The following is a 26,028-nucleotide window of genomic DNA, read 5'->3' on the forward strand; positions in this document are numbered from 1 at the left end:
ATCTCATCAACTTATGACTGGTCTACTTTAATGCTTCAGTAATCTACTGACCCTAGATTGTTGCATTGTTAAAAAGCTCCAACTCCTTTTCTCTACCTCAATATAACACCTAAACGCATTAACTGCCCTGTGATGGGGATGGTTACATGGGACTGTTGTTTATACTGCTTCTTTTCTCAGAATCAGACTCAATATCATGATGTGGGTGGTGGTGAAACAGCCGGGACACATGTATCCTCAATATCTTTAATCCACTAAGTTGGTTTGGATATTATCAATAAATCCCACCTTTGTAAAGCTCCTAACTTTCTCTACCATGCCATTGAAAATACTTTCCCCTGGAAGGTCAGTCCACCTTGGACTACTGCCATTGGAAGTACTCCCAATCTCTAGCCTCTCTATCTCTCCCACTGGCTGATTCTTTCCAGAATCTCCATTTTAAAAATGAGTTTAGGCTAGGGGTCTAGGCTGGACACCAACTCTCTGTGCTTTCACTGAGTACCTTCCCCTGTTTCTGCCCTGCAACTTTCAGCTTCTGTGTGTGTGTGTGTGTGTGTGTGTGTGTGCGTGTATCTGAGTATGGCTGATCAGACTGATAAGAACTTGGAATGTTCTACCACAGGTCGGGCACAAATGTTCCTTGTGAACATTTGGGGTGAATCCTCTAAATTTGTACAATTTGATTTTCTTTTGAGCTACTTACATTCTGTTTTGCTCATACAGCCCAGCACCTTCTCTGATGTGGGCATGCCTGCTGAGTGGCACAGACTTTTCGCTTAATAAGTGTCTGCTGACTTTGAAATTCCACAGTAAACTAAATGACTTATTGTCTATGATTCTTCCCATTCTTCCAAAATCTTCCCATGTTTGAAATACTTTGAATATAAACCTCTGAATTCCATTTTGTTGCCTCCAGCATGGGTTTCTTCTGTACCAATTTGATCAGATCTTGCTGTACATCTTCATAATTATCATTTTCTATAGTACACTGGGGACTCTGTAGCAGAGCAGGGATAAGAGGATCCCACTGCCATTCATGAAGACTATAGGAACTCTGCCAAATACGCTGCATTTCATATGTATTTTTTCTTTCTTCAGGTTCACCCGTAACTGATCTTGAGCTAATCTGTCCCAGCCTGGTTTCATGCCAAGTTTCCTTGAGATATTTATCTCCTCCAGTGCTTTTTGTGGTCTTGCAACACAATGCTGCTCAAAACTTTTCATTGACTTTCCCCGTAATAATTGTAAATGATCATGTTTTTAAACTGGTGCTTCCCCTGACTCTCATTTTTCTCTTCTTGTCAAAGAAATCAAGTGTTTCCTGCCTGAGACAATTTCTGGATTTCAGTTATTTGTATGTTGCAATAATTTGCAATTAGTATAACTGCTTTTCAGAGTTACTTCTCCATTTTCTTTGTGTTTTGGTTAGAAATTGCCTGTATGAGGAGAGCCTATTGGCTTTATAGACTTGTTCTAGCCAACTGGTATCTCTTCTCATCTTGGCTTATAACAGCAATTAAATTTTTCTAATTTTAAATTGTGAGTTCTAATGTTTAAATTGTGAGTTAAATTGTAGGTTCTTTTTAACTAGGATAGTTTCTTTCTTGTCTTAATTTCAAAACAGTTTTCAATACACACATATTATATATTCCAACACGCATTATACATATATATGTGTATATAGTATGTATATACATATAATGTGTTTATATGAAGACATGTATATATGTGTATTTGCCATAAGAGTTCATATAGCATAATGGAGACAGTTGTAGACTTGGAGTCAAGAAGGTATGCATTCAAATCTTGCCTCTGTAACTTATTAGCTAAGTGACCCTAAGAGGTAAGTTATTAACTGCTCTATGTCTCAGGACAATTTATATCCAATAGCTCTCTCTTCTATGACTCTTTAGAGGACATCATGTAATTATAGGACTTCCAAGGTAGGATAGGGAAAGGCCTGCCTTGCTGCACTCCAATATCATGTTGACCATGTGCACATGGGGACTAGTGCAAGGAGACTCACAACTAGGCAAGCCTATACCTAGGTTCTGGACTGCGTCTTCCATTTTTGTCTTGATATCAGATCAATAAACAAGCATTTATTAAGTGCTTACTGTATGCCACATATTGTGTTAAGCAAGCACTGGGGAAAGGCAGAATCAGTCTTTGCTCTCAAAAAGGCTCACATTCTAACGAGTAAATGAATATCTATCCCAAGATGGGTATGTTCACGCCCGGAGGTGTTCATGCCCAGAGGTTCATAGGTCCCATCAATGGAGGCAAGAAAAAGGGTTCCCAACAACTGCTCCAGCATTTTTGGAGAGGATAGTCACCAAGAAAAGTACTGGTCCAAATCGGGTCACTTTATGTGTAGACATTGACCGGGAATCGAATAGTGAAAAAGTCAAGGCAAAATGCAAAATTTCTGATTAAAAAAAAAACCCCAAAAACCTGCTTTTTGTTCTGGTGAGGTTTATGTATCACCCTCTTACCAGATGATAAAATTGGTTACAAGTTGTTGCTGAATCTTATTTTAAGTTGTTCTGTTAATGTTTGCTGTGAGTGATTTTTATGACTGAGCGGATAGTGCCGGACTTGGAGTCAGCATGACCTAAATTCAAATCCTATCTCTGACACCAATCTTTCTGTGCCTTATTTGCTTAAACTTTACAATGAAACGGTTGGTCTTGACCCCCTCTAAAATCCTTTACAACCCTAAATCTGTTTTCCTATGTTTAGCATTTCTTTTGTGTCTATATACAAAAGAATTACCTATTACCTATCCCATACCTGATTCATATTGTATGACTGAGTATCTTTTTAGTCCCTCTTTTTGGAAAAAAAAAATCCTGGGTTTAAGCCATAATTTAATCTATAAGTAAATCTTTTTCCTAGGGGCACTGGGCTGTACATTTAACAAGTCCAAGAATATGAGAACAAGGGGCAGCTAGGTGGCACAGTGGATAGAGCACCAGTCCTGGAGTCAGGAGAACCTGAGTTCAAATCTGGTCTCAGACATTTGATACTTACTGTGTGACCCTGGACAAGTCACTTAACCCTGATTGCCCTGCAGAGAGAGAGTGTGAGAGAGAGAGACAGAGACAGAGAGAGACAGAGACAGAGACACAGAGAGATATACCTTCTACTCCCTATCCCATCTATTAGAAGCTAAATTTCTCAGGACTAAACTTAGTCCAAACTGCATACCGGGGTAGAAAAAAGGAAGAGAGTAAAGAACCCAATTCCCTGTGTGGACCTAATAGCAGCTCCTTAGTGTTAGGAGGGAAAAAAGGAAAGACAGTTGATTAATGAATTAATTAATGTAGGTAACTTGTCTCTATTTTAAAGACTTGTAACATCATTTCTATTAAGTAAATAGGAACTAAGATATTCTATATAATTTTATTATACTTCTATTCTATGCTTTATATCATATGGTTGGACTGTATACCATTATTCTGCATCAGAGATGGAACTTTGGCTGAAGCAAGTTATGAGAGTCTATAATTATTGGAAAATGTGAGAGATAAATGATAATGGTCAGGATTAGCTTGAGGCTATGCTGTAAAGCGATGTGTTTAAATGATGTGTTAGAGGATTCAAACAGCAGGGCTCTAGAGAAAGGACTATTCTCACCTAACATCGGTGGATTTTAACTAGTCTCTTTTAAGGTCAGTTCCCTATCCTCTCTTGTTTCCATTGGGGATTTTAGATCACTGGGGGTAGTGCCTGAGAATTAAATGAGGCACTAATATATGTAATACACTTTGCAAACCTTAAAGCACTAGAGAAGCTACGCCACAATCATGTCATGTTATTATTGTTGCTATTATTATTATCATTGCTTCAGTGGTTTTTTCTGGGCTCCTTATAAGCATCTCTTTACTCCCTCACCCATCTCCCTCTAGGGTTGGCTGTGATAATGATGGCTTCCAGATAGAGCTTGCCCTATCTCTGATAAGATCAAACATGTAGTTTCTTTGCTTGAGAAACATTTCACCCAAATTGCTAAGACCTGAGGGAAGATGAGAGGAATGAAGAGGATTTGGAAATTAGATACCAAACCTGGGTGAAATAAAGAATTCATCTTGGAACTCATGTGTGGTGTGAACTTCAACGTTCCAATTGGGAAAGAAGATATGGTAAACAAATTCACCTGTCACATGATAGCCACATCCAATCTCTCTTTCTGCCCATGTCATCTGTGCTCCCACATGATTCCAAACCTTTGGACAAGTTTCTCTAAAGTTTGTCTTGGATGTTATGTTATCCATGAAGCTAATAATGGTCATAGTAACTTCCAGTTTCTCTTTTCTTACCTTCTCTGAGTTTACACCTACCTGGTACTTGGATTTTTGATGAAGCCTGTGTTGATGAAATTAGGGCAGAGGCATGATGTTTTGATTCCATTTTTTCCTAAGGCATTAATTTCTGCAGTAAGAGCTCTGTGAAATCCAACAGCAGCAAACTTGCTTGAACTGATGAAGAAAAGACATAAAATAAACCATTTTAACTTTGACATCTCTCCCAAATTCATTTCTGTGACAATCTGTGCCCTTTTGGAAACTCACAATCATGTATAGTCTCTTTAGTGGTGCAAATCATAACATCTATTCTATACCTTTTTATCTTGTGCAAATTTTGTCCACATCCTCCCATAAATCTCTTCAAGGCAGTCACCCCCAGGACCGGGGATTTTCCTTTAGATCTTCTGTCAGAATATCACTAGGGCCTAAGCACTGTACACGGGTTCTCTGTCCCTCTTTGTACACGACTAGCACATCTCCTTTTCTGATTATACATCTCCCTGATATGTGGTCTGTGACATTTCATCAATATAGTCTTTTATGGTGTCCATCATATATGACTTTGAGTAACCTACAACTCCAGTTCTTCGCAGATTATGCTATTCCATGATAAAAGCCAAATAATATCAATGTAAAGATACCAAGGCTCCAAAGTTGAACCTTTGTTTCAAGGAGAACCTAATTTATTTCAGTCTTGAAAAGAATGGCAAAGGCCACACAACCTGCTCTTCTAATTTTGTTTAATTCTGAGACAGGCTTTTTGTCCAGCTGAAGTATTTCTTCAAGAAATATGGTCCATAAAGACTAGTTACATGGGTCATCCATCTAATCTGCATAGTAGCTTTATCCAATTAAGTTTTCCTGCATGACTAATCAGGCTAAACTTTCCAGCAACTATGGATTTCATTTAGGAACCTCATCAATATTCTTTCACTTGATATAATTAGAATAAGGTTACCCACAAAAAGAAGCATCTGGAAAACCTCACCACCTCTATTTGTGTTCTCCATTAGATATCTCCCACGACAATAGCAAATAATTATTTTATGCCTTGCTTGATATAAAGGATCAAAGGATGGCAGAATAAAATTATTTATGTTTGTAAATTGTTTTTGTTTATAACAGAGTTTTTATAGGAGACACTTTGCTGAAAGAGAGCCATTTATTTAAGGACAGTATTTTGCTCCATTGAATCAAATAGTTAATAATCAATGCCACTTTTTAAAATCACTTGTGCAACAGTACAATATAGTGTGATTCACACTGTACCTTCTCAAACGTTCAATATGTTCCCTTTTCTAATGTTCATCAAGAAAGCATTCAACTATTCTCATAAAAAGTTGAAAGAGATGGGAAAGTAGGACTATAGGCTGCTAGATAGTTGAATTTTCTCATCAACTTTTTTGGAGTAATAATAAAATCCATGATTTTTTCCCAAGCATTTATTATCCTGGAATATTTCATTCACTCTGAAAATTGTTTCTTCAATGCTTACTGGGTAAAAATTATTTCATCTCTTCTTTGTATAATTGGTCTAGTTTAGCTGCTCTTCAATTCATCTCATTTTCCTGAGTATTATTTCTACTTTCTCATGAAGCTTATCAAGGACTGTGTGATATTAGAGTCCAAATGTTGAGGATACTTTGTTATTGTCTGTCATCTTTTCCATTTTCATCTATTCATTGTCTTTTCAATTTCATCCTTAAATGACTTTGGGATGATCTGGATTAGTTGAATCTTTTCACAAACTTTCCATAAACTTATTTTTTCTTGCACTGTTTCTGTTTTATGAGATGATACTGGAAGGAGCTAGGTGGTGCAGTGGATACAGCCCTAACTCTGGAGTCAGGAGGACCTGAATTCAAATCTGGACTCACTTATTAGTTGTGTGACCCTGGGCAAATCACTTAACCCTGATTGCTTCCAAAAAAAAAAAAGATGATACTTTACATAATCTTCTATCATCCTTATCTGTCATATTTTACAAATGAGATTATATTCTAAATCAGTGCTAATCTGGATGAAATATCTCTTTGCTTCATAGGCAATGTTTTCTGGATGAGGCAGTTTCTAAGCCCTTTTAAAAGTCTGTTCAATGTGATAACTCATTTTCATCTGCTCAACTTCTGCAGGAGAAAATGATACTCCTTATTGATGAATGTTACTTTATCTATTTCTCTCTTTTTAAAAAATTTTCTTGTGGGGGCAGCGGTGTCACAGTGAATAGAGCATTGGCCCTGGAGTCAGGAGGACCTGAGTTCAAATCCAGCCTCAGACACTTAACACAAAAACTAGCTGTGTGACCTTGGGCAAGTCACTCAATCCCATCTGCTCTCCAAAAAGCAAAAGAAAAATTTTTTTCTTGTGGCATCAACAGCTTGTTCAAACTGGTTATGTTAGATTGCATTCAATACATAATTTTTATCCTTCTAATTTGATATTGATTTTTTTATCTTGCTCTGTGATTGGCTATTTAAACAGCTTTTAAAAAATGACTACCACAAAGAATTAGAAATTGAGGGTTGCCCATCAATTAGGGAATGGCTGAACAAGTTGTGGTATGTGATTATGGAATACTATTATACCATAAGAAATGATGAACAGGATGTTTCTTAGAAAAACTTAGAAAAGCATGGGGCTGATGCAAAGTGAAATGTGATGTGTACAAAGTAACAACATTTTAAGATGATCGGCTGTGAATGACTTAGCTATCATCAGCAATACAACGATCTGCAACAGTTCTGAAGGACTTTTAATGAAAAATGCTATCCATCCCCAGAGAACTAATCGATGCTGCCTGAACACAGATTAAAGTATATATTTTTTGCTTTCTTCATTTTTCTTGAGGTTTCTTTTGTCTATGTTTTCTTTCACAACATGACTATTATGGATATGTTTTGCATGACTACACATGCATAACATATTGAATTGTTTGCCTTCTCGATGGAGCGGGGAAGTGGGGAAGGAGGAAGGGAGAGATTTTGTAACTCTTAAGTTTCAAAAACGAATGTTAAAAATTGTTTTTACATGTACCTGGGGAAAAATAAAATACTAAATGAAGCATAAAAAAGTGATCAGTAACCACCTGTTGTGTTAGAATATAATCAGATTCATGTTGAGTTATGTTACTTGGTATTTATCTTGGTTGCATGTCTTCTTGAAGATGTATCAATCATATGAAAGCATGAGGTTTCTGTTTTTCTTGTGATCATTTTTGCATTTGAGCCCTCAAATATCAATGTTGATTTAATTTGGAGGGCAATGACTCCTTCACAGAATTTCTCTACCTTATCATTACCTTCAATAAATGTTAGCACCTAAACTTCAGGTATGATGTGAGTTGGTCTTTTTGGATCAATTTTAAACTCTTCTGTTTGGCATTCAAAGCTCTTCACAGTTTGGTCATTTTGTATCTTCCCAGTATTCTTACACATTACTTCCCTTCCTATACTCCATGGCATAGCCACAAGAACTTGATGGCACTGAAATGAATCTCTGTGTCTTGTTTCTGGCCAGCTCCCATGCCTGGAAGAGTGCCATTGACCCTTTGCCTCCCAGAGTCTCTGTTTCCTTCAAGACTCAACTCAGAGGTGGCCAGGTAGCACAGCGAGTAAGAGCACCAGCTCCAGTGTCAGGATGACCTGGGGATCAAATCCAGGCTCAGACACTTAGCACTCATCCAGAAACACCTGGCCATGTAACCTTGAGCAAGTTACTTAACCCCAATTGCTTAGGGGCGGCCAGGTGGTACAGTGAGTAAGAGCACTGGCCCCAGTGTCGGGATAACCACGGATCGAATCCGGGCTCAGACACTCAGCACCACACCCAGAAATAACTGGCCGTGTAACCTTGAGCAAGTTACTTAACCCCGATTGCTTAAAAAAAAAAGACTCAACTCAAGGGCCACCTTCTAGAGGAAGGCTTTCCTGGTCTTTCCAGCTGCCTGTGTCTTCCCCTTAAATATTACCTTCTGTCTGACTAGTATGTCTTGCTGTATGTTGGATGCACATGTACACATTGTCTCTTTGGCTAGAATGCAAATTCCCTAAGGGCAGTGAGAGTTTCACTTTTGTCTTTATATCCTTACTACTTAACATAATTCCTGACACATAGTTATCACTTAATAAATACTAGTTGATTGCTTATACTTGAGAGCTATTTGGCTAGATGTTGTCTATGTAGTTTACAGAGTACTGGATATGACATCAGGCAGACCTGGGCTCAGATCCTATATCAGAAGCTTATTGGCTGTGTGGTACTGGACAAGTTTCTTAATCTCTCTATGCCTCTAAAAGGTATGGACTCAATAATCCCCATGGTCCCTTCCACTTCTAAATCCATGAGGTTAAGATCTTATTGTGAGTACTGCCATGAAATGATGCTTTTGCTTACTTTGGCCTCATGACAGAATCTGCTCCTTTATTTGTCTGTCCCAGGAGGACCTGTGAATTATCCTTTTTTTCAGCTTTTTATTATTTATAAAATATATATTTATATATATAATATATATAATTATATATAATATATATATAATATAAATATATATAACATATATATTTATAAAATATATATAAAAATTATTGTTTTCTTTTTGTCCTTTGTTTCATGCACAGTCATAATATTAAGATGAACATGAATCAGGTACTCTAGCAGTATATCTGATTACTAGACAAGAATCTTAGATTTCTAGTACCAACAGTTAATATTTAAAAGATGCTTTAAAAACTGTGTAATTCTTTTTTTTTTTAATTTTAAAGCAATTGGGGTTAAGTAACTTGCTTAAGGTTACACAGCCAGTTATTTCTGGGTGTGGTGCTAAGTATCTGAGCCCAGATTTGATCCCCAGGTTATCCCGACACTAGGGCTGGTGCTCTTACTTGCTGAGCCACCTGGCCTCCCTGAAACTGTGTAATTCTTAATAATTTTTCCATCACCGCAGAAGCTCCATGGAGCTGCTCATAAAACTGAAGGCCATCTCATAATTTAATCTGTTTTATGGCCAAAGAGCTCATCACCATGTGATTGGCGTCCTGTTGATCAGTCTCTCGTACTTAACTAGGTTAGGACTTGGAAAGCAGATGGTGTCTGTTGGCACAACTATACTTTACTAACCTTTCAATCATGGCAGACTTTTTTTTTTTTAAAGCAATCGGGGTTAAGTAACTTGCTCAAGGTTACACAGCCAGATATTATTTCTGGGTGTGGTGCTAAGTGTCTGAGCCCAGATTCGATCCCCAGGTCATCCTGACACTGGAGCTGGTGCTCTTACTCGCTGTGCTACCTGGCTGCCCCCATGGAAGACTTTTAAGGAACCTGTTCTCTCCTGGCAGAGCCTTCTAGAACCCAAGGTTACCTTGATGTCCTGATGAATCAACATAATAAGACTTTGTGGATGAACTATTTAAATATTACTTTAAAGAGTATAATGAAAACAATTTACTGAGGCAGATGTTTTGAAGGTCAGAACTACAGCCAGGCTCCATGACAATGGCATTGCTGCCCTAGTGATGACCTAGAGCCATATTATAATGGTCAGAGGCAGTTACTATATATAGAAGTTTGTTCATTTTACTCCGGTACATTCACTAAACTTGGCTTCCATTAATGCTGATGGCTTATTCGTGATCCTGGGTTCTCCAAAACTGTCAGTGGAATGCAATTTCTGGAAGGCCTTGCCCTGGTAGGAAAGCACTGAATACAGGCCCAGGGACAAACCATCTGGGACCCAGCCTAGATATGTTCAGCTGCCAGGTTATTATTTGTTCAACCATATTAGCTCATGGAACTGTCTAATAAGATAGGAGATTATGATCTCCTATCAGTAGAAGTATCCACAATGACAGAATCATGGCTCTTTTGAGTACTTCAAAGTTGGTACTTGAAGTACCAAGGAAGGTAGGAATCAAAGAATGTTATAACCATAGGAATATTCCATTGTTATAAAGTACTTTGGAGACTAAAGTTTAAAGTGGTGCTTCACAGGGTCTAGGATGAAATATCTTTTTTTGTGTGTAGGTATTTACATAGGAGAAATGTCAAAATGACGTTTCTCAGTATTCAAAGCCCTACTAGAAGCAAATCCCATAATATAACATAATTTCAAAACAAAAACACAGGAAAAGCACTGTCATCCATTTGGTAGGATAGTGAAAATATTTAGTCTTGATTTTTTTTTTCCTGTACAAGACAAGTATCCGAGGCTGAATCACTAGTGGTCAGGGAGGGGAAATGGATCACCTATCAAAAGGGGCTCATTGCAGGCTCACTGATTCCAAACTCGGGAGCTCTTCAATGTGGGTGGCTCACTGGGGCATGTTTATAAGGCTAAGAGGATCACACACTTCAGCCAGCGACCCAGTTATGACCTTGTCTCTTTCAGTGACCCTTCCTCAAACTCTGTGTCTTTGTTTCAGAAGACTGAAGGTTATCAAGTAGGTCCGAATTTGATCAAAAACTTCAAAGTATTTTCAGATTATACTTGGAAGGGCCTCCTTGGCAAAGGAGGTTGGCTTGGCTTAGGAAATGTGTACCTCCTATTCCATTAGTGAACTTCCTGTAGTTTTCAATTCCTGCCATTGAGTCAGAATGTGAGTTCCTGCAACAAAGGGAAGGTGGGGAGCACAGACCTATTTCATAGCCTTATGGGGTTATTCTTTTATTCCCAAGAACCATAGTGTAACTAATGGAGAGATGGCCTCGTCATTCAAGGCAGCAAGGAGAACTATCCCATTATGTTAGTCCCTGATGAGTGGATAGGCATTCACCACTTCTAGTCTTGAATACTTCCCTGCAGTGGTATACACTGGAATGCAGGAGAGTCACAACCTGCAGCCCACCTGTTTACTCAATGGCTCACTTCACCAGGACTTTCTTGGGAGCAAGGAATAATGTTTATCGTATAAGCATCCTGCCTCTTGTAACTCATCCATGTTCCAAGGGATGAGAAATATCATAAGATCTGACTGATTTGGCCGTGCATTATTTTCCTTTCACACATCACTAGGATTCTACTAGGGAAATCGGGTTTACAAATACATAATACCCATGATAAAAATGACTTCATGTGATTGTCACTTCTCCAAGTTAGTTATCTCATAACCATTAACAGTAAAGATACTATTTGTTAACTAATTGGGGAAACAATATACAGTAAACAAGAAACAAAAATGAAAACAATAAGTTATTAACATACCAATAAGCCAATAGGAAGGGGACTACTGTATGTCCTGCAGCAGAAGCCACTGTCACAATATGGCCATGATTCTTCTTCATCATCGCAGGGAGGAATGCTTTTGTAGTCTTGAAATAGTTTTGTCATTTTTTTAAAAGAAAAAAAAGAGATACTGTTATTATCTATGCATAACACACTTGTAGAGATTTGAAAAATTATTTTCAAGATTTGACAAAACAAAACATTATGTTAAGTAAAAATGAATGATAAAACTTGGCTAGACTTGGTTAGCCTGCGTAGTGTAAAAAATTAAACAACATAAGAAAATCTAAAAAATTTGAGCGTCTATCTTGCCTCTCTACCTCTCAATTTGATTTACCTTCTCTGTACTTCAATTTCCTCATGTAAAAATGGATCTATCTAGAATTGTTATTGAAATTAATTTTTTTTAATTTCAAATATTTCTTTTTAGTAAAGCTTAACTCACTGTGGCACTGGGAGTGGCGGGTAAAGGGGGATTAAAAAAGTAAACCTAACATCTTATACTTTGGTTCAAAAAATCGACCTCAAAAGTACAAGCTAGAGAGGCTATAGTTTGTCTAAAAAAGATCAGGTGAGAAAAAGAAGAGTTTCACATATTCCAAAATATTTATAGCAGAACTCTTAGTAGTAACAAAGAAACAAAGTAGATGTCCATTGATTGAAGAATAGCTAAAGAAATTGTGGTACATAAATGAAATGGAATATTAGTGTGATCTAATAAATAATGAATTATGAAGAATGCAGAGTGGCATGGGAAGACTTGGGTGAACAAAGTATGCAAAGTGAAATATGAAGAACCAGGAAAACAATATGACTACAACAACACAAATGGAAAGAACCAAAACAAAAAAACTCAAAAATAAACACTGTGAAAATATAATAAGTAAACTGAGCCCCAAAGAAGAGATACAAGAATGCTTTGCTCTCCCTTCTTTGCCAATGCATGTGATCATTAATTATGGGTGTTGAACATTGCACATAATGGCTGTTGTGTTTATTAATTTTGCTAAATTACTACTTCCTCCTCTTTTTTACTCTGTTAGAAAAGATAACTGAGGGCGGCTAGGTGGCACAGTGAGTAAAGCACCGGTCCTGGAGTCAGGAGGATCCGAGTTTGGTTCCGGCTTCAGACACTTAACACAAAAAAACTAGCCTTGTAACCTTGAGCAAGTTACTTAACCCCGATTGCCCTCCAAAAGGCAAAAAAAAAAAAAAAAAGATAATTGACTCTTTGTGGGAAATGCAGGTGATATTAAAAATAAAAGATTAAAAAGATTAAAAATTTTAAATAAGAAATTTAAATAAATAATAAATGAAAAGATCTGGGGACACAAGTTGAAAAGAACAATTTTTATTACATGATTTGAAAGGTTTTGTGCAAATAAATGGAATGTATTTAAAATTAGAAGGGAAACAGATAACTGGGAAAAAAATCTTTGCCGTAAATTTTTATGCTAATGGTCTCATAATCAAAATATGGAAGGAATCTATTCAAATTTATAAAATGAGGAGCCATTCTTTATTCCATAAATGATCAAAGCAAGAAAAGTAGTTTTCAAAGGAAGACACACAAGCCATCAACAACCACACAAATAAGTAAATTACACTAAATATTCCAAAATACTCTAAATTACTTACAAATAGTTGACCAGGAGGTAGGGAAGACCTGAGTTCAAACATGGTCTCGGACATTTATTAGTTGTGGCAAGTCACTTTATCATTGTTTGAGTTAATCCACTGAGAAGGAAATGGCAAACCATTCCGGTATCTTTGCCAAGAAAACCCCATGGATAGCATTGGTGTATTATGGTCCACAGGGACACAAAGAGTTGGACACAACTGAATGATTGAACAGCAACAACCAGTAAATAGAGATAAAGTACAGGGCATGCTCATCCCATCTGTACTTCATCTTCACAGACTTTGAAGCACTAAAAAAATTCACATATAAAAAACCCATAAAAATAAAAAAATGGAAGCAAAATAGGTATCCATTGTTTGGGAAATGACTGGAAAATTATGGATTATGAATATAATGGATTATCACAGTGCTGTAAAAACTGAGAAATATAGGAAATATAGGAAGACTTATATGTCCTGATACATAGAGAAGAAAGCAGTACAATGATAATTCTAATAATACAAAGAATAACAATAAAAGGCAATTGAGTGCCGGAGAATTTCAATGAAGAATTAGTCCTAGAAAACTGACATCTTTAGAAACAAAAAGCAATGATAAAACTTTAAGAAGTTACCCCCCAATTTGCTATGTAAATATGTGAAAGGTTTTGATTTTATCAGCATAGATGATTCTTGATGTGGAAACTCCTTCTCCATCTACAATCTACATGGCAGATTAAAATCCTGCCTGTGACTTCGTCAGTTTTAGACAAGCCAGCCTAATTGAAGGATGGTGCCCCTTCTTCCAGGAGTGTGAAATCAACTTATCATCTCAATTACTGTCTACCTCATATGCCAGTAGATATAGCCCATGGCCCTGAACCCAAGAGTCCTGGGAATGGAGACCCTACACCACCAGCCCTGCCTACAGCTCCAACCCACAGTCATCACATCTAGGACATGAGATGAGGGTTCTCTCCCAACCATCACCAACTGCCACCTACACACCCCAGAAGTAGCAGCTCCCTCCCCACTTCTGGCCCTTAAATAAACATCCAAGAGCCTGGCCTCTGCCTATGCTTCACCCTTCTCCTCCTTGGCTACCATAGCTACCAGCAAGACAGAAAATAAAGTTCTCACCCCAAAAGCTGAACATTGGAAATAGGTATGCTTTAATCAATAGAAATGACATTAACAAAGATGCATTGCTATCTACTTTGCTGCTGCACCCGAATTTCGTGAAATCCCTAGTTCTCTTCAAACCCTCCTCAGGTGCTCCCTTATGTAAGAAGCCTTTCCTTATCCTCTCAGTTATTAATACTCCCCTCCAAAAAGACTGTATCTAGATTTCATATATTTAGTGAAAAAGTGGAATTCACTAAATTTATCAAGTCATCTCATTGGCCCTAATATCTTAATAAAGATACCCTAATTACTTAACATACTCTAATTTAACAAGGTGACACTGTCAATCAATCTTGAATTTGGGTTGTAATCAAACAGTCAGTCATAGGCTTTAGATTAATTATGAAACAGCATTGGAACTTGAATTGTATAGGAATCACGTTGAGATTGACTGAAGAAATTTTGTTCATACCTTAGGGATCATCCATAAAAATAGCAAACTAGATGAGAACAGAATTATTTGAAAGATTGGAACAAGCATGGTCTTCTGGTAAACCCCTGAGGAGGAAGGTGTGAAGGAGCAGTCTCAGCTCCAGCCTCAGCCTAGGTATCTTTACTTAGATTCCCCCGCCCCTCCTTTCATGTAGGTAGCATTGGAGTCAGGAAGACCTGAGTTCAAATCTGCCTCAGACATTTACTTGATAGGTGCTTCTGGGCAAGACATTTAACCTCAGTTTCAGTTTCCATCTGTAATAATAGTACCTACTTCATGGGGTTACTGTGGGGACAAATGGGATAATATTTTAAAATCAGCACAGTACCTGGCACATAGTGAGCTCTTAAAAAGTGTTTATTTCCTTTTATTTTTCTTTAACTTTCCTCCCTTCTCCCTCCACTCTGACCTCTACCTCCACCCCCTTGCTTTCTGGCCAGAGGAGAACCTTATAAGATTTTAAGTGTGTCAAGAATTTTGGAGTTCCCATCTTCTCACTGGTTTCCTAGTGGCATACACTCATCAACTGAAAGCATCATCTGTGTAGAGAGCCAAGGACATTGTTCATGGCTCTATATGGAGCCCAGTGATAAAACTACTTCGTGTCTAAGGGGAACTTCGAGCACCTAGGAAATGTGAGTCATCCCTTTGCCATATGTGTTCTCCAAAACTGAGCCTACTTTTCTTTGGACTCTGTACTTGTGGGAGTACCAAAGATTTGTTTTTTTGGGGGGGGAGTGGAGTGGGGCTAGAAAGGAAGAAGAAGATATTGCGTAACAACTACTTTTACTATACTACTTTAGTAAAACATCATTTTTTAAAGCTATTTAAGACACATCTCGTTTTAAAAAAATTCTGTCAGGCCTCACTCACAGTCTTTGGTCACTGACCCAATTTATTGGTTACTGATAGCATAAGTAATAAATTGATCAAGCTGGGGTAGGGAAAGGGGGGAGCTACTTAAGTCTGAATGACTAAATTGGTTCTCAACTTCATAGAAGGAAGCATACTATTAGGGCCTCATAAACTTCAGCACTAGAAAGCTCATCTCTAGAAAAGCTACCCCTAAAACCTTGAGAGGAAGAGGTAGGTCTCCTTGTTCTGGGGGGCACCAGATTCAATGAGAACGGTAGTTGAGATAAATACCTCAAAGACTGTGCTATATTTGTATTTACTCCTCTGTGTGTAAGGTGGAGGGAAACTTAAAGAGAATGTAAACTCTTTGGGGATAAGGATTCTTTACTCTTGTTTTCATCTCTCCAGTCCCAATAGAAACCGAACATTAAGTACCTAGCACGGATTGCCTGCAATACACTGTGAACTCCTTGAAGTGTGGCTGTATTGAACTGAAGGGAAGCCTGACTGTGTAGTCAACCCTGATATTCAATCCTGACGAGATTCTGTTCTCTTTCTAGGTTTTGCAAGGGGTGGCTAGGAAGTGGCCCTGGAGTCAGGAGGACCTGAGTTCAAATCCAGCCTCAGACACTTGACACAATTACTAGCCATATGACTTTGGGCAAGTCGCTTAGCCCCAATTGCCCTCCAAAATAAGTAAATAAATAAAATGCACCTGCAAGTCTCACCTTGAGACAATTTCAAATGAAACTCTTTTATAAAATAAATTGTACTTACCCAGAAGTGAGCCAGAACGTTGACTTCAAATGTTTTTTCAATCTGAGGGTCTTGAGTAGCAAATAAATCTGCTGTGTAGACTACACCTGCATTATTTACTAAGATGCCAACATCTCCTACTTCTGCTTTCACCTTTTAAAATAAAGTAAATGAAAATGCTATTAATGAGCCATTAAATAGAGGCTTAGATAGAAATGATTAGCAAAAAAGTACCTCTAGAACATATTTTTCTTCCAGGTGTAAAAAATTACTAGATTGATGAGATTATCTTTTATTTTGCTTGACTACGCTTGTTTGTTATAAGGTTACTCAACTTCCCTGAGATGTTTTAATCTGGTGGAGATGTTTAGAGGAAATCAGCCATAGCAATGCCATGAAAAAGAGGGCTAATGGAATACTTTTTAAAATGCAAAGAAGAAAGTTCAGCAGAAAACACAGATAAGCAGGGCAGGTTGGAAAGTAACATGTGAAAGGTATATAATTAAAAAAAAATCAAGTTGTGGGAAATGGTGACTAATGGTTTCATATACAATTCTCCTTTTGTGTTCTGATGTATGTGTGTGTGTGTAAAAATGTTCACGTTTTTGGGTGTTTAAATTTGGAGTAAAATGATTTTAAAAATTAGAAATTAAAAGATGTATACAGAAGATACAAGCAAGGATATGTAATAGTGGGTGAGTCTACAAATAAGTAGTGAATGAGTATAAAAACAGTTATAAAAGAGTCAGTTCAGGAGCCCGACAGCTCACAGTGAGTCAAAAATGTCTAGGGAAATGGAGGACAACAAAAAGAGGGTTTGCTTTGTGTTTTTTTCTTTATTACAGAAGAGAAACGAAGAAGAATTAGGACTGGTTTCTTGGGGTGGCCAGGAAGATGATAACAGAAATAGGTTTTGGTTGCTCAGCTTTTAGTTTGATTTCAATTTCTCTTTCAAGGAAAATGAGCTGCATGTGGAAGCAACAGATTGAAAATGGCTATAAGGGAATTCATAGCAAAGACGCTGAGGAAAGGAGTAAGGAAGGCACTGAGTGGTCCTTGGTGGATTCAAGTCATCTGGACCAAATGAACTCTATCCTTTGGTTTGAAAAAAAAAAAACAAACAAAACTGGAGATGAGGTTGCCGAGCCATTGTCAGTGACAGTCAGAACATATGGAAAATAGGAGAGGTATTGCAGGGATGGGGAACAAATGTCCCCCACTTATCAAAATGCAGAAGAGAACACAGCAAATCTGATACAGAAAAGCAATATATCACTTTGCCGAGCAATTATAGCCACCAACAGAGCCAACACCCATTTTTTTAGATCATAGGTTTAGAGGGCACTGAGGCTTCACATTCTATGTCCTGACCAGAGTTAAATTTTTTTTTCTTTTTGGAGGGCAATTGGGGTTAAGTGACTTTCCCAAGGTCACATGGCTAGTTTTTTATGTTAAGTGTCTGAGGTCAGATTTGAACTCAGGTCTTCCTGACTCCAGGGCTGGTGCTCTATTCACTGTGCCACCTAGCCACCCCTCAGAGTTAAATTTTTTTAATGCTATTTTTATTTTAAAACTTTTTAAAGATTGCTAAATTAATTTAAATAGACCTGATGAACTTGAATTTGAGTGATGGCAAAATTCTAGAATGGATCATTAAAGAGACAGTAAATATCCAACAAAGGAAGGGATGATTTAAAAGACCTAGCCCCACCTTTGTCAAAGGCAGACTGTGCCAGACTTATCTTTTCCCAGACACTTAACACTTACTAGCCGTATGACCTTGGGTTAACCCTAATTGCCTTGCCTTCCTCCCTCCAAAATAAAAAAAAATATATTTAAATAAATATTTTAAAATTATTTAAAAACTGGCAGATCAAAGTAATGCTGGAGATGCATTCTACTTAGATTTTAGTAGAGAATTTGAGATACTTTAATATCTCATATTACTCTTGTGGAAAAAGATGGAGAGAAAGATGGACCAAATACAGACCATTCATTAAGCATTTGACATAAATTTGGAAGGAGGCCTTTGGCTGAGCGCCCCAAGAATTTGTGCTGGGTTCCAATGCTGCTGACTATTTAAAAAAAATTAATTGTGTAGGACATTTACTAAATGTGCAGGTGACACCAAGGTAGTTAACATATTTTATGCCAGAATCAAGACTTACAAGGGCCTTGACAGGTTCAAGAAGCACTGTGGTGAATGTGACATGAAATTTAATAGGGATAATTATAAATTCTCAAATTTAGGTTACAAAACTCAACTTCTCAAGAATGAACATAGTGGGGTACAGTGAATAGAGCACCTGCTCTGGAGTCAGGAGGACTTGAGTTCAAATCTAGCCTCAGACACTTAACACTTACTAGCCTCGTGACCTCGGGCAAGTCACTTAACCCCAATTGCCCTGTCTTCCCCACTCCAAAAAGAAAAAAAAAAAAGAATGAACATAGCTAGAGAACAAAAGATCTTAGGTTTTTAGTGTTAAGTCCAGTCAAATGAGCAAACATTTATTGTGTACCTACTATATTCTAGGCATTGTTCTAGGCTGCAATGGTTAAATTTGGTGCATTTCTCCAATTCAAGTTAAAAAAAAAGAAAAATTTTGAAATTAAATTTTAAAATATATGTCTAAGGGCTTTTGTAAGCTAGCTGGTTGGGAGCAGTGACCAATGAACTCTAGACAGTTCACAGGGCTACAAGCTTAAGACCAAGAGATAGAAGTGATTGGCAGAAGCGAGACACAAAACCTGATATCTCCAGGAGAAAGAAGCTGAGCAAAAAGCAGCATTGCACCATCTCCAGAGATCTCAGTGACTATGCATTGTTAAATGGCTTGGCCATACATGCTCCCTAACTTCACAGGCTCCATGCATTTTTCCCTGCTAGTATGGTAACTTCTCTGTGCATGGGGGAGGGGGTTCTTCTGTATCACTTATTTCACTTTTGATTTATAGTTTGATGAAATGTGCTTTGCTCTGAACTACGGGGTGTCCCTAAAGTCTGGACACATAGGAAATCTCATTAACTATGCATATTCTCAAGAAATGAAGTGAATGAAATTTTCTTTTCTTTCTTTCTTTTTTTTTTGCTTTGTTTTTGGAGGGGGGAAGGCAAGGCAATTGGGGTTAAGTGACTTGCCCAAGGCCACATGGCTAGTAAGTGTTAAGTGTCTGATGCCAGATTTGAACTCAGGTCCTCCTGACTCCAGAGCTGGTGAATGAAATTTTCAACAACATTTTATTTAATTAGCATAAGTGAGATTTCATAGGAAGATATAGGAGACACATAGGACATCTCATTAATTAATTAATCTCATTAATATGGAAAATAGTCCCCAATAGCTAATAAAAGCCTTTATTCTATATGAAATTGTCATGGCTAAAATATGTGCTAATTAAATAAAATGTTGCTGAAAATTTCATTCATTTCATTTCTTGAAAATATGTATAGTTAATGAGATTTCCTATGTGTCCAGACTTTAGGGACACCCTGTATAGACCTTTTATCAAAGATATATGTTGGTCAGGGCTTATAAGCTATGGCTGTTGATCCAGAAAATCCATCAATAAGACAAAGGTTATCTAGGTATCTTTTCACTTAATTTCTTTTATGTATTATCTTCTCTCATTAGAATATAAGCTCCTTGAAGGGAGGGACCATCTTTTTTTCTACTTATATTTTTATCCCCAGAACTTAGCATAGTGCTTGACAGATAATAAACCCCTAACAAACGCTTGTGACTGCTGTTGACTTTCAATCTGGAATAGCCACTCTCAGATCTGAACTCTGTGAAGTTGATTAACCGAGACACCTCTGATCGGCCAATGCTTCCTCTGGAGAGAGGAAAAAGAGAAGAACCAGCAAGAGACAAAGCTTGAATTTTCAAATGGTCACACACACACACAGGGGGAATCCATCCTTTGATTCTTTGTGCCTTCCCCAAACTTGTTCCCTCCTTGGCTGAGCTGAAATTTGCTCTTATATATTATATCATCTGCCCTAATCTATATAATTTCCCCATCTCTGTTTATTGTTTGCTTGAAAAAACATGTTTGCTGATATATACCTCAATATACACGTCATGTAAACATAGTTTTGTGGGACAGGCTGGCAAGAGTAAGCTCCCTTGTGCACAATCAGGGAAAGTGGCTTTTAATTCTGAATCCTTTTATTTTGAAAATGTAAAAGAACAGCACACCTCTAGACCACACATATATAAGCTGTAATAGAGATATAATTCTTTTTTTTTTTTAAGCAATCGGGGTTAAGTAACTTGCTCAAGGTAACATGGCCAGTTATTTCTGGGTGTGGTGCTAAGTATCTGAGCCCGGATTTGATCCTCAGGTTATCCTGACACTGGAGCCGGTGCTCTTACTCACTGTGCTACCTGGCCGCCCCAATAGAGATATAATTCTAACCCAATATCCCTCTTAGAAATAGGAGAGTGATGGATGCCAAAAATGTTCTAGATTCTGCCTGTTAATTTCCTGCTAATGGTAGGAGACACATTAGGGGTACATCCCTCAGACTCTCCACAAATGTGGAAATAGAAAATAGAAATCACCCTAGACAAGGTGGGCTAGATCCCAGGTCAGATATCTAGGTCGCAAGCAAGCAAGCCAATCTATGTTAGGTGGCCCTCCATGTGAATTATTACCTTCTTTGCACAATTGTAAATTTCTTCTCTGTTACTGCAGTCTACCACATAGGTGTGAACTCTTGCACCCATTTTTTTGCATTCTGCAGCTGTCTCCTCGATGCCATGCTGTAATCAAAGACAAATTGGGTGAGGCTACAATTCAAATTACTACCACATTATATTCTGACAACTGAAAATTGAGTTAGTAATTTTATTTAATTTAGCAATCTTTAAAAATTTTTAAAATAAAAATAGCATTAAACAAAATTAACTCTATTCAGGATGTAGAATGTGAAGCCTCAGTGCCTTTCTCTAAACCTATGGTCTGGAAAGATGGGTGTTGGCTCTGTCTGTGGTCATAATCACACAACAAAGTGATATATTGCTTATTCATCAATATACTGGCAAAGTGACATATTGCTTATGGCTTAAATTTTGTAAAACCTTCCTTGAAATAGTCCAAAGAGTTCTATAAAGAAGGACATCATAATGTACACACTGCAAACCCACCTACTTTGCTTTCTCTATCACCCACACATAATTTTTGTGTTCAGTCAATGTAGGGAGGCATGGGAAGTGACATCGTTTCCTCATCTATAAATTTTGGAGGCTGAGCTAGTTGACCTCTAAGACCTCTATAAATTCTCAGTCTCTGATTCTATGTTCCTAAACTGTGATTCCACTGGTTTAAATGCTGTAAGTAAATTCCCTCTACTGATCACTAAATCAGTGAGCAACACTTGCTAATTCCTAACCAACACCTACTTTGTACCAGGCACTGACCAAAGGCATAGGCAGTTTTTCTGCTACTTAGAGCTTTTCTGTCCTCAGTTCTTTGTGATCCTCAGGATTCCTCCCCCTTCCCTCAGGTAATTCAACTCTTATATAAGTCAGAGGGGAAAAAATATTGTGATATGTTTCCAAATATAAGATCCTTTTTGGTAGCTAACAGCAATAGAAACAGGATGTAGTATTGTATATTGAGAATAAAATCATGATTAAAAAAAAAACTTTAAAAATCAGCCCAGTGTTATTTGAAACCATTGGTGGAAGGCATTTAAATAAAATCTTTAAAAATATCTTACTACAAAAGTTCCCCAAAAGTTTTGTTCAAAATAGTTTTCCACTATTGCAAAAAGTTTGAGAACTGCCATTTTAGACTATACTCTGGGACCTTTTAGAGAGCAAAATGTGAATAAATCTGTTATAAAAGACAGTATAGAAGAAAGTTTATTTCAGTTACAGCATCAGCCTTAGAAAATTACTGCATCAATTTCAGAAAATAAATTATTTTATGGGGCTGTTATTTCCTCTCAACAGTTTACACAAAGTATCCATAGGATAATTTACATCTAAACAATATTTAAAACTTCTCTTTTTTAAAAGTAATAATCTGCTTAAGGTTGAGATCAGTTTATATTTAGTCTAACAGTAGTTTTTGAAATGATGTCTCAAGAATTGTCAAGTGAAAAATATACTGTTAATTTAGTCAATATTTATAACTGCCTGAAACGACATTATTAAAAAAAAAAAACAGTGAAAATTTACTAAATTGCAATGAGCGAACACTGGCCTGGTTGACATTAATAATCATTTCGATGCCTCAGACAGAACAATGAACTTAAAGTCAGAGGACCTGGGCTTGAATTCAAGTTTGGTTTATTGTGCTGCCTCAATACTCACTTAACATTCCTGAGCTTATCTTTTCTGTAAAATGGGGGCTTGATCAGATCTCAGGCAGCTCATTATAGGTCACTAATCTCTCCCTAAACTTGTTTTCATTACTTCATAGTTATATTAAGTGAAAGAAATCCAACTACGAATTCCCTAAGATGAATGTGTTTTGGTTGGGTAGGTAGTGATGGCCTTAAATCTTGTTTTGGATCAACTTGTCCTACTTTAAAGTGGGAATTATCATACCCTGACCGCAACACATCAGCCCATAGGCTGGCCTCAGAAAGTCTGAGTAACATCCCAGGCCTTAATGTGCCATCCAGACCGCCTTGGTATGCTTGAATGGGTCACCAGAAAGTGGAATGAGGGGGGTCAATCAGTACTCTCACCCTAAACCTGGAACTCCACTGGCATAAGGAACAATATACTCACCAAAAAGTATGACCCACAAATATCTGCTGCTTCCAGTAGGTAAAGCATTTAACAAAATGGGCAAGGAGACATTTGAAAGAAGGGCAGCTTTAGGGGTTCTCAGTCTGCTTGGGCGCATAATCTTGAAAGGCTATTTTATTTTCATCAGTAATCTCAAAGAGCGAGTTATTCAAAAGGTATTCCATTTGTTTTTTTTTTTTTTTTGGTTTGTTTTTTTACTGAATTCCAGTGGTTTCGTCTAGATTTCTTTTTTTTTTTTTTTAAGCGATCGGGGTTAAGTAATGTGCTCAAGGTTATACGGCCAGTAATTTCTGGGTGTGGTGCTGTGTCTGAGCCCAGATTTGATCCCCAAGTCATCCCAACACTGGAGCCGGTGCTCTTACTCACTGAGCCACCTGGACGCCCCTTTTCATCCAGATTTCTAAGGGACTTCGGAAACCAGTCCACCCTCACTCCCCCACCTTCCCACCATCTTCAGAAGAGGAAAGGAAGCCCAGAGACCTTAAGTGATTAGTCCAGGGTCATACAGTAGGTAATCATCAAAGGAGCAGAGCTGAACCCAGGTTCTCTGACTCCAAAGCCACTGCCTGAAAAGCTCAACGCACACGCAAATCAAATTTTAGTTAATCTTACTTCGAGATTCAGGGCGCCTGTGAGCAAAGTAGAACTATGTCAAAGACACTAATGACCTTGGGAACAAGTCCTTTATTCTCAGGCTGGGGCCAGACGTTTAAGAGACTAGCATCTCTCACTCTCTGCACCTGGGCAGGGACGAAGGTGGAACGAAAAAGAATTTAAGAGAATCTTTGAGATTAGAAACGGGGAACTAGGGGGTAAGGGGAGAAGGAAGTGGGAATAAAATCGTATCATATTACTAGTGGGCAGAGCCCTGGATTGAGATCTAGGAATTATGGCTTCTCTGCTTATCACATGACCCTAAATAAACCCCTTTAACTGCTCTGTATTTATTTTTTTCCAACTGTGCAACAGAAAGAATTCTACATACCTTCCTCACTGAGATGCTGAAAGAGGTTCGTTCCTGTGAAAGATTTAAAAACAGAGTAGCGCTATTACCTTATTGATATCCCACAGAACCAGTTTGCTTTTAAGTTTGGCAAATTCATAGGCAGTGAGTCTCCCAATTCCATGACCAGCTCCAGTAATAAGTACAATTTCTCCACTGACTGATTTTCTCTTCTTAGGAATAAAAAGCTTCACGAAAGACTCTAGGATGGAGAAAATCAGAATAGGGAGAAGGAGGAGAAGTTGCAAAATGAGATGCATTCTTTCGGCTAAGAGCTCTCCAGCGGATCAGCACCTTGGGCTACGAAGCTCCCCAATCAGAGAAACAAACAAGGCAGGGAAAGCTCCTCCGGCTCCTTCCGCTCCTTCCGCAGGGCAGCCTTTTATGAGGCCTCTTGCAATTGGCTCTGGTGACCATACTGGGCGATTGTTCACTAGCCAGCTTCTCGCACCAGGGAGGGGACAAAGTCCTGCTGGGAGCAAAACTTCCTCACTTTCGTTGGGTGTGTTTAAGCGGTTTATGGGGCCGAAGCAGTTCTGCTTGATCCTTTTGAGCTTTTCCCAGCTTTCTGAAGTTACCCCGGATTGGGAGCTGTTTACTCTCTCTAATTGCGATTAACCGCTTCTCATTTCTTCCAAGAAAAGCGAAACGAAAACATTTTGGGTCCAAAACCGTTCTTTGGAGGTTGATGACTGATATCTTCATTTTATTCAGGAAACACTTGTGATTTCGTGTCCTGAATTAGTGAAGGCTATGCAGATTTAAAGTCCCAGGTTCTGCTTTTTTTTTTTTTTAGAAAAATGAGATTAAAATATCTTGAAGTTTTCTATAAATAAGTTTCTTTCTATAAATAAATTTATTTCTAAATAAATATTTCTATAAATAAGACAGAAATTTTGTCCTTTCAAGGGCAAGTAACCAGTGAGAAGTGGGGAAAAACTGGAAAATGCAAATTGAGCAAGAATTAAAGAACCGAGATGTTATTTATTCCCTCTGGGACCCTGGCTAAGTTAACTTCTTTGGATTTCCCCAGAATCCTTTCTAAAAATAAGCTCTCTTCCTGCCCTATACCTGTGACCCCATGAAGTGCTTGCTCGTAGAAGCCCCAAAATAAAACCTCAAAAAATCAACAGCATTTCTATATAATAATGATGAAATCCAAGAGGAAATGATAAAAGGAAGATGCCATTCAAAATAATTACGAAATGCATAAAATACTTGAGGTTCAATCTACCGAAGCACACAAAATATTGATATATGTTCAATTACAAAATATTCCATAAAGAATAAAGTTGGAGAAATCTTCAGTGTTTATGGGTGGGCTATGATCATATAGTAAATCAGTCAATCAATAAACACTTATTCAGCATCTGCTATGTACCAGGAGCTTTGCTAAGCTAAGAGAATACTAACAAAATTTCTTAACAGTTTTAATGCTCTACCAATTTTAAATAATAATAATAGCTAGACTTTATTGAACACCTGCTATGTACCGGGTACTGTGTACAAATATCTTGTTTGATCCTCACAACAGCTCTTTGAGATGGTCCTTTTTTTATCCCCAGAAACTTAGGCAAACAGAGGTTTAATAACTTGCCCAAGGTTACACAGCTAAGTGTCTATGGCTTGATCTGAACTCGGGTCTTCTTGACTCTGAGCCCTGGGCTTTAGCCACTGTGCCAGCCATCTACCTCTAAAATAGTAAAGTGATACTTTACATAACTCAATAGAATAATAAAATCCAACTGGAGAAACAAAAGACCTAAAAACTATCAAGGGAAATCATAAAAAGAGGAAAGGATTAAGGGTAACTCTAGATATCAAATTATATAATGAAACAGCAGCCATCAAAACTTTATTAGGTGCTGGTTAGAGCACAAAGAAAT

General features: G+C 37.7%; 1 protein-coding gene across 1 annotated transcript in view; it reads right to left on the minus strand.

Moving 5' to 3' along the window:
• Nucleotides 1–24,606, minus strand: part of HSD17B11 (hydroxysteroid 17-beta dehydrogenase 11) — a 37,382-nt gene extending 12,776 nt beyond the window's left edge. The window contains exons 1-5 of the mRNA XM_069093683.1: nucleotides 24,193–24,606; nucleotides 21,031–21,138; nucleotides 16,394–16,525; nucleotides 11,503–11,609; nucleotides 4,344–4,481 (exon numbers count right to left, since the gene is read on the minus strand). Coding sequence (XP_068949784.1) covers nucleotides 4,344–4,481; nucleotides 11,503–11,609; nucleotides 16,394–16,525; nucleotides 21,031–21,138; nucleotides 24,193–24,402 — 695 coding nt within the window. The 5' untranslated portion in view covers nucleotides 24,403–24,606. The remainder of the gene's footprint in view (nucleotides 1–4,343; nucleotides 4,482–11,502; nucleotides 11,610–16,393; nucleotides 16,526–21,030; nucleotides 21,139–24,192) is intronic.
• Nucleotides 24,607–26,028: the final 1,422 nt, after the last annotated feature.

This window comes from Petaurus breviceps, unplaced genomic scaffold (genome assembly GCF_028583685.1).
Source record: "Petaurus breviceps papuanus isolate PSGF00001 unplaced genomic scaffold, PetGlider_PUasm1.0 126, whole genome shotgun sequence".
NCBI lineage: Eukaryota > Metazoa > Chordata > Mammalia > Diprotodontia > Petauridae > Petaurus > Petaurus breviceps.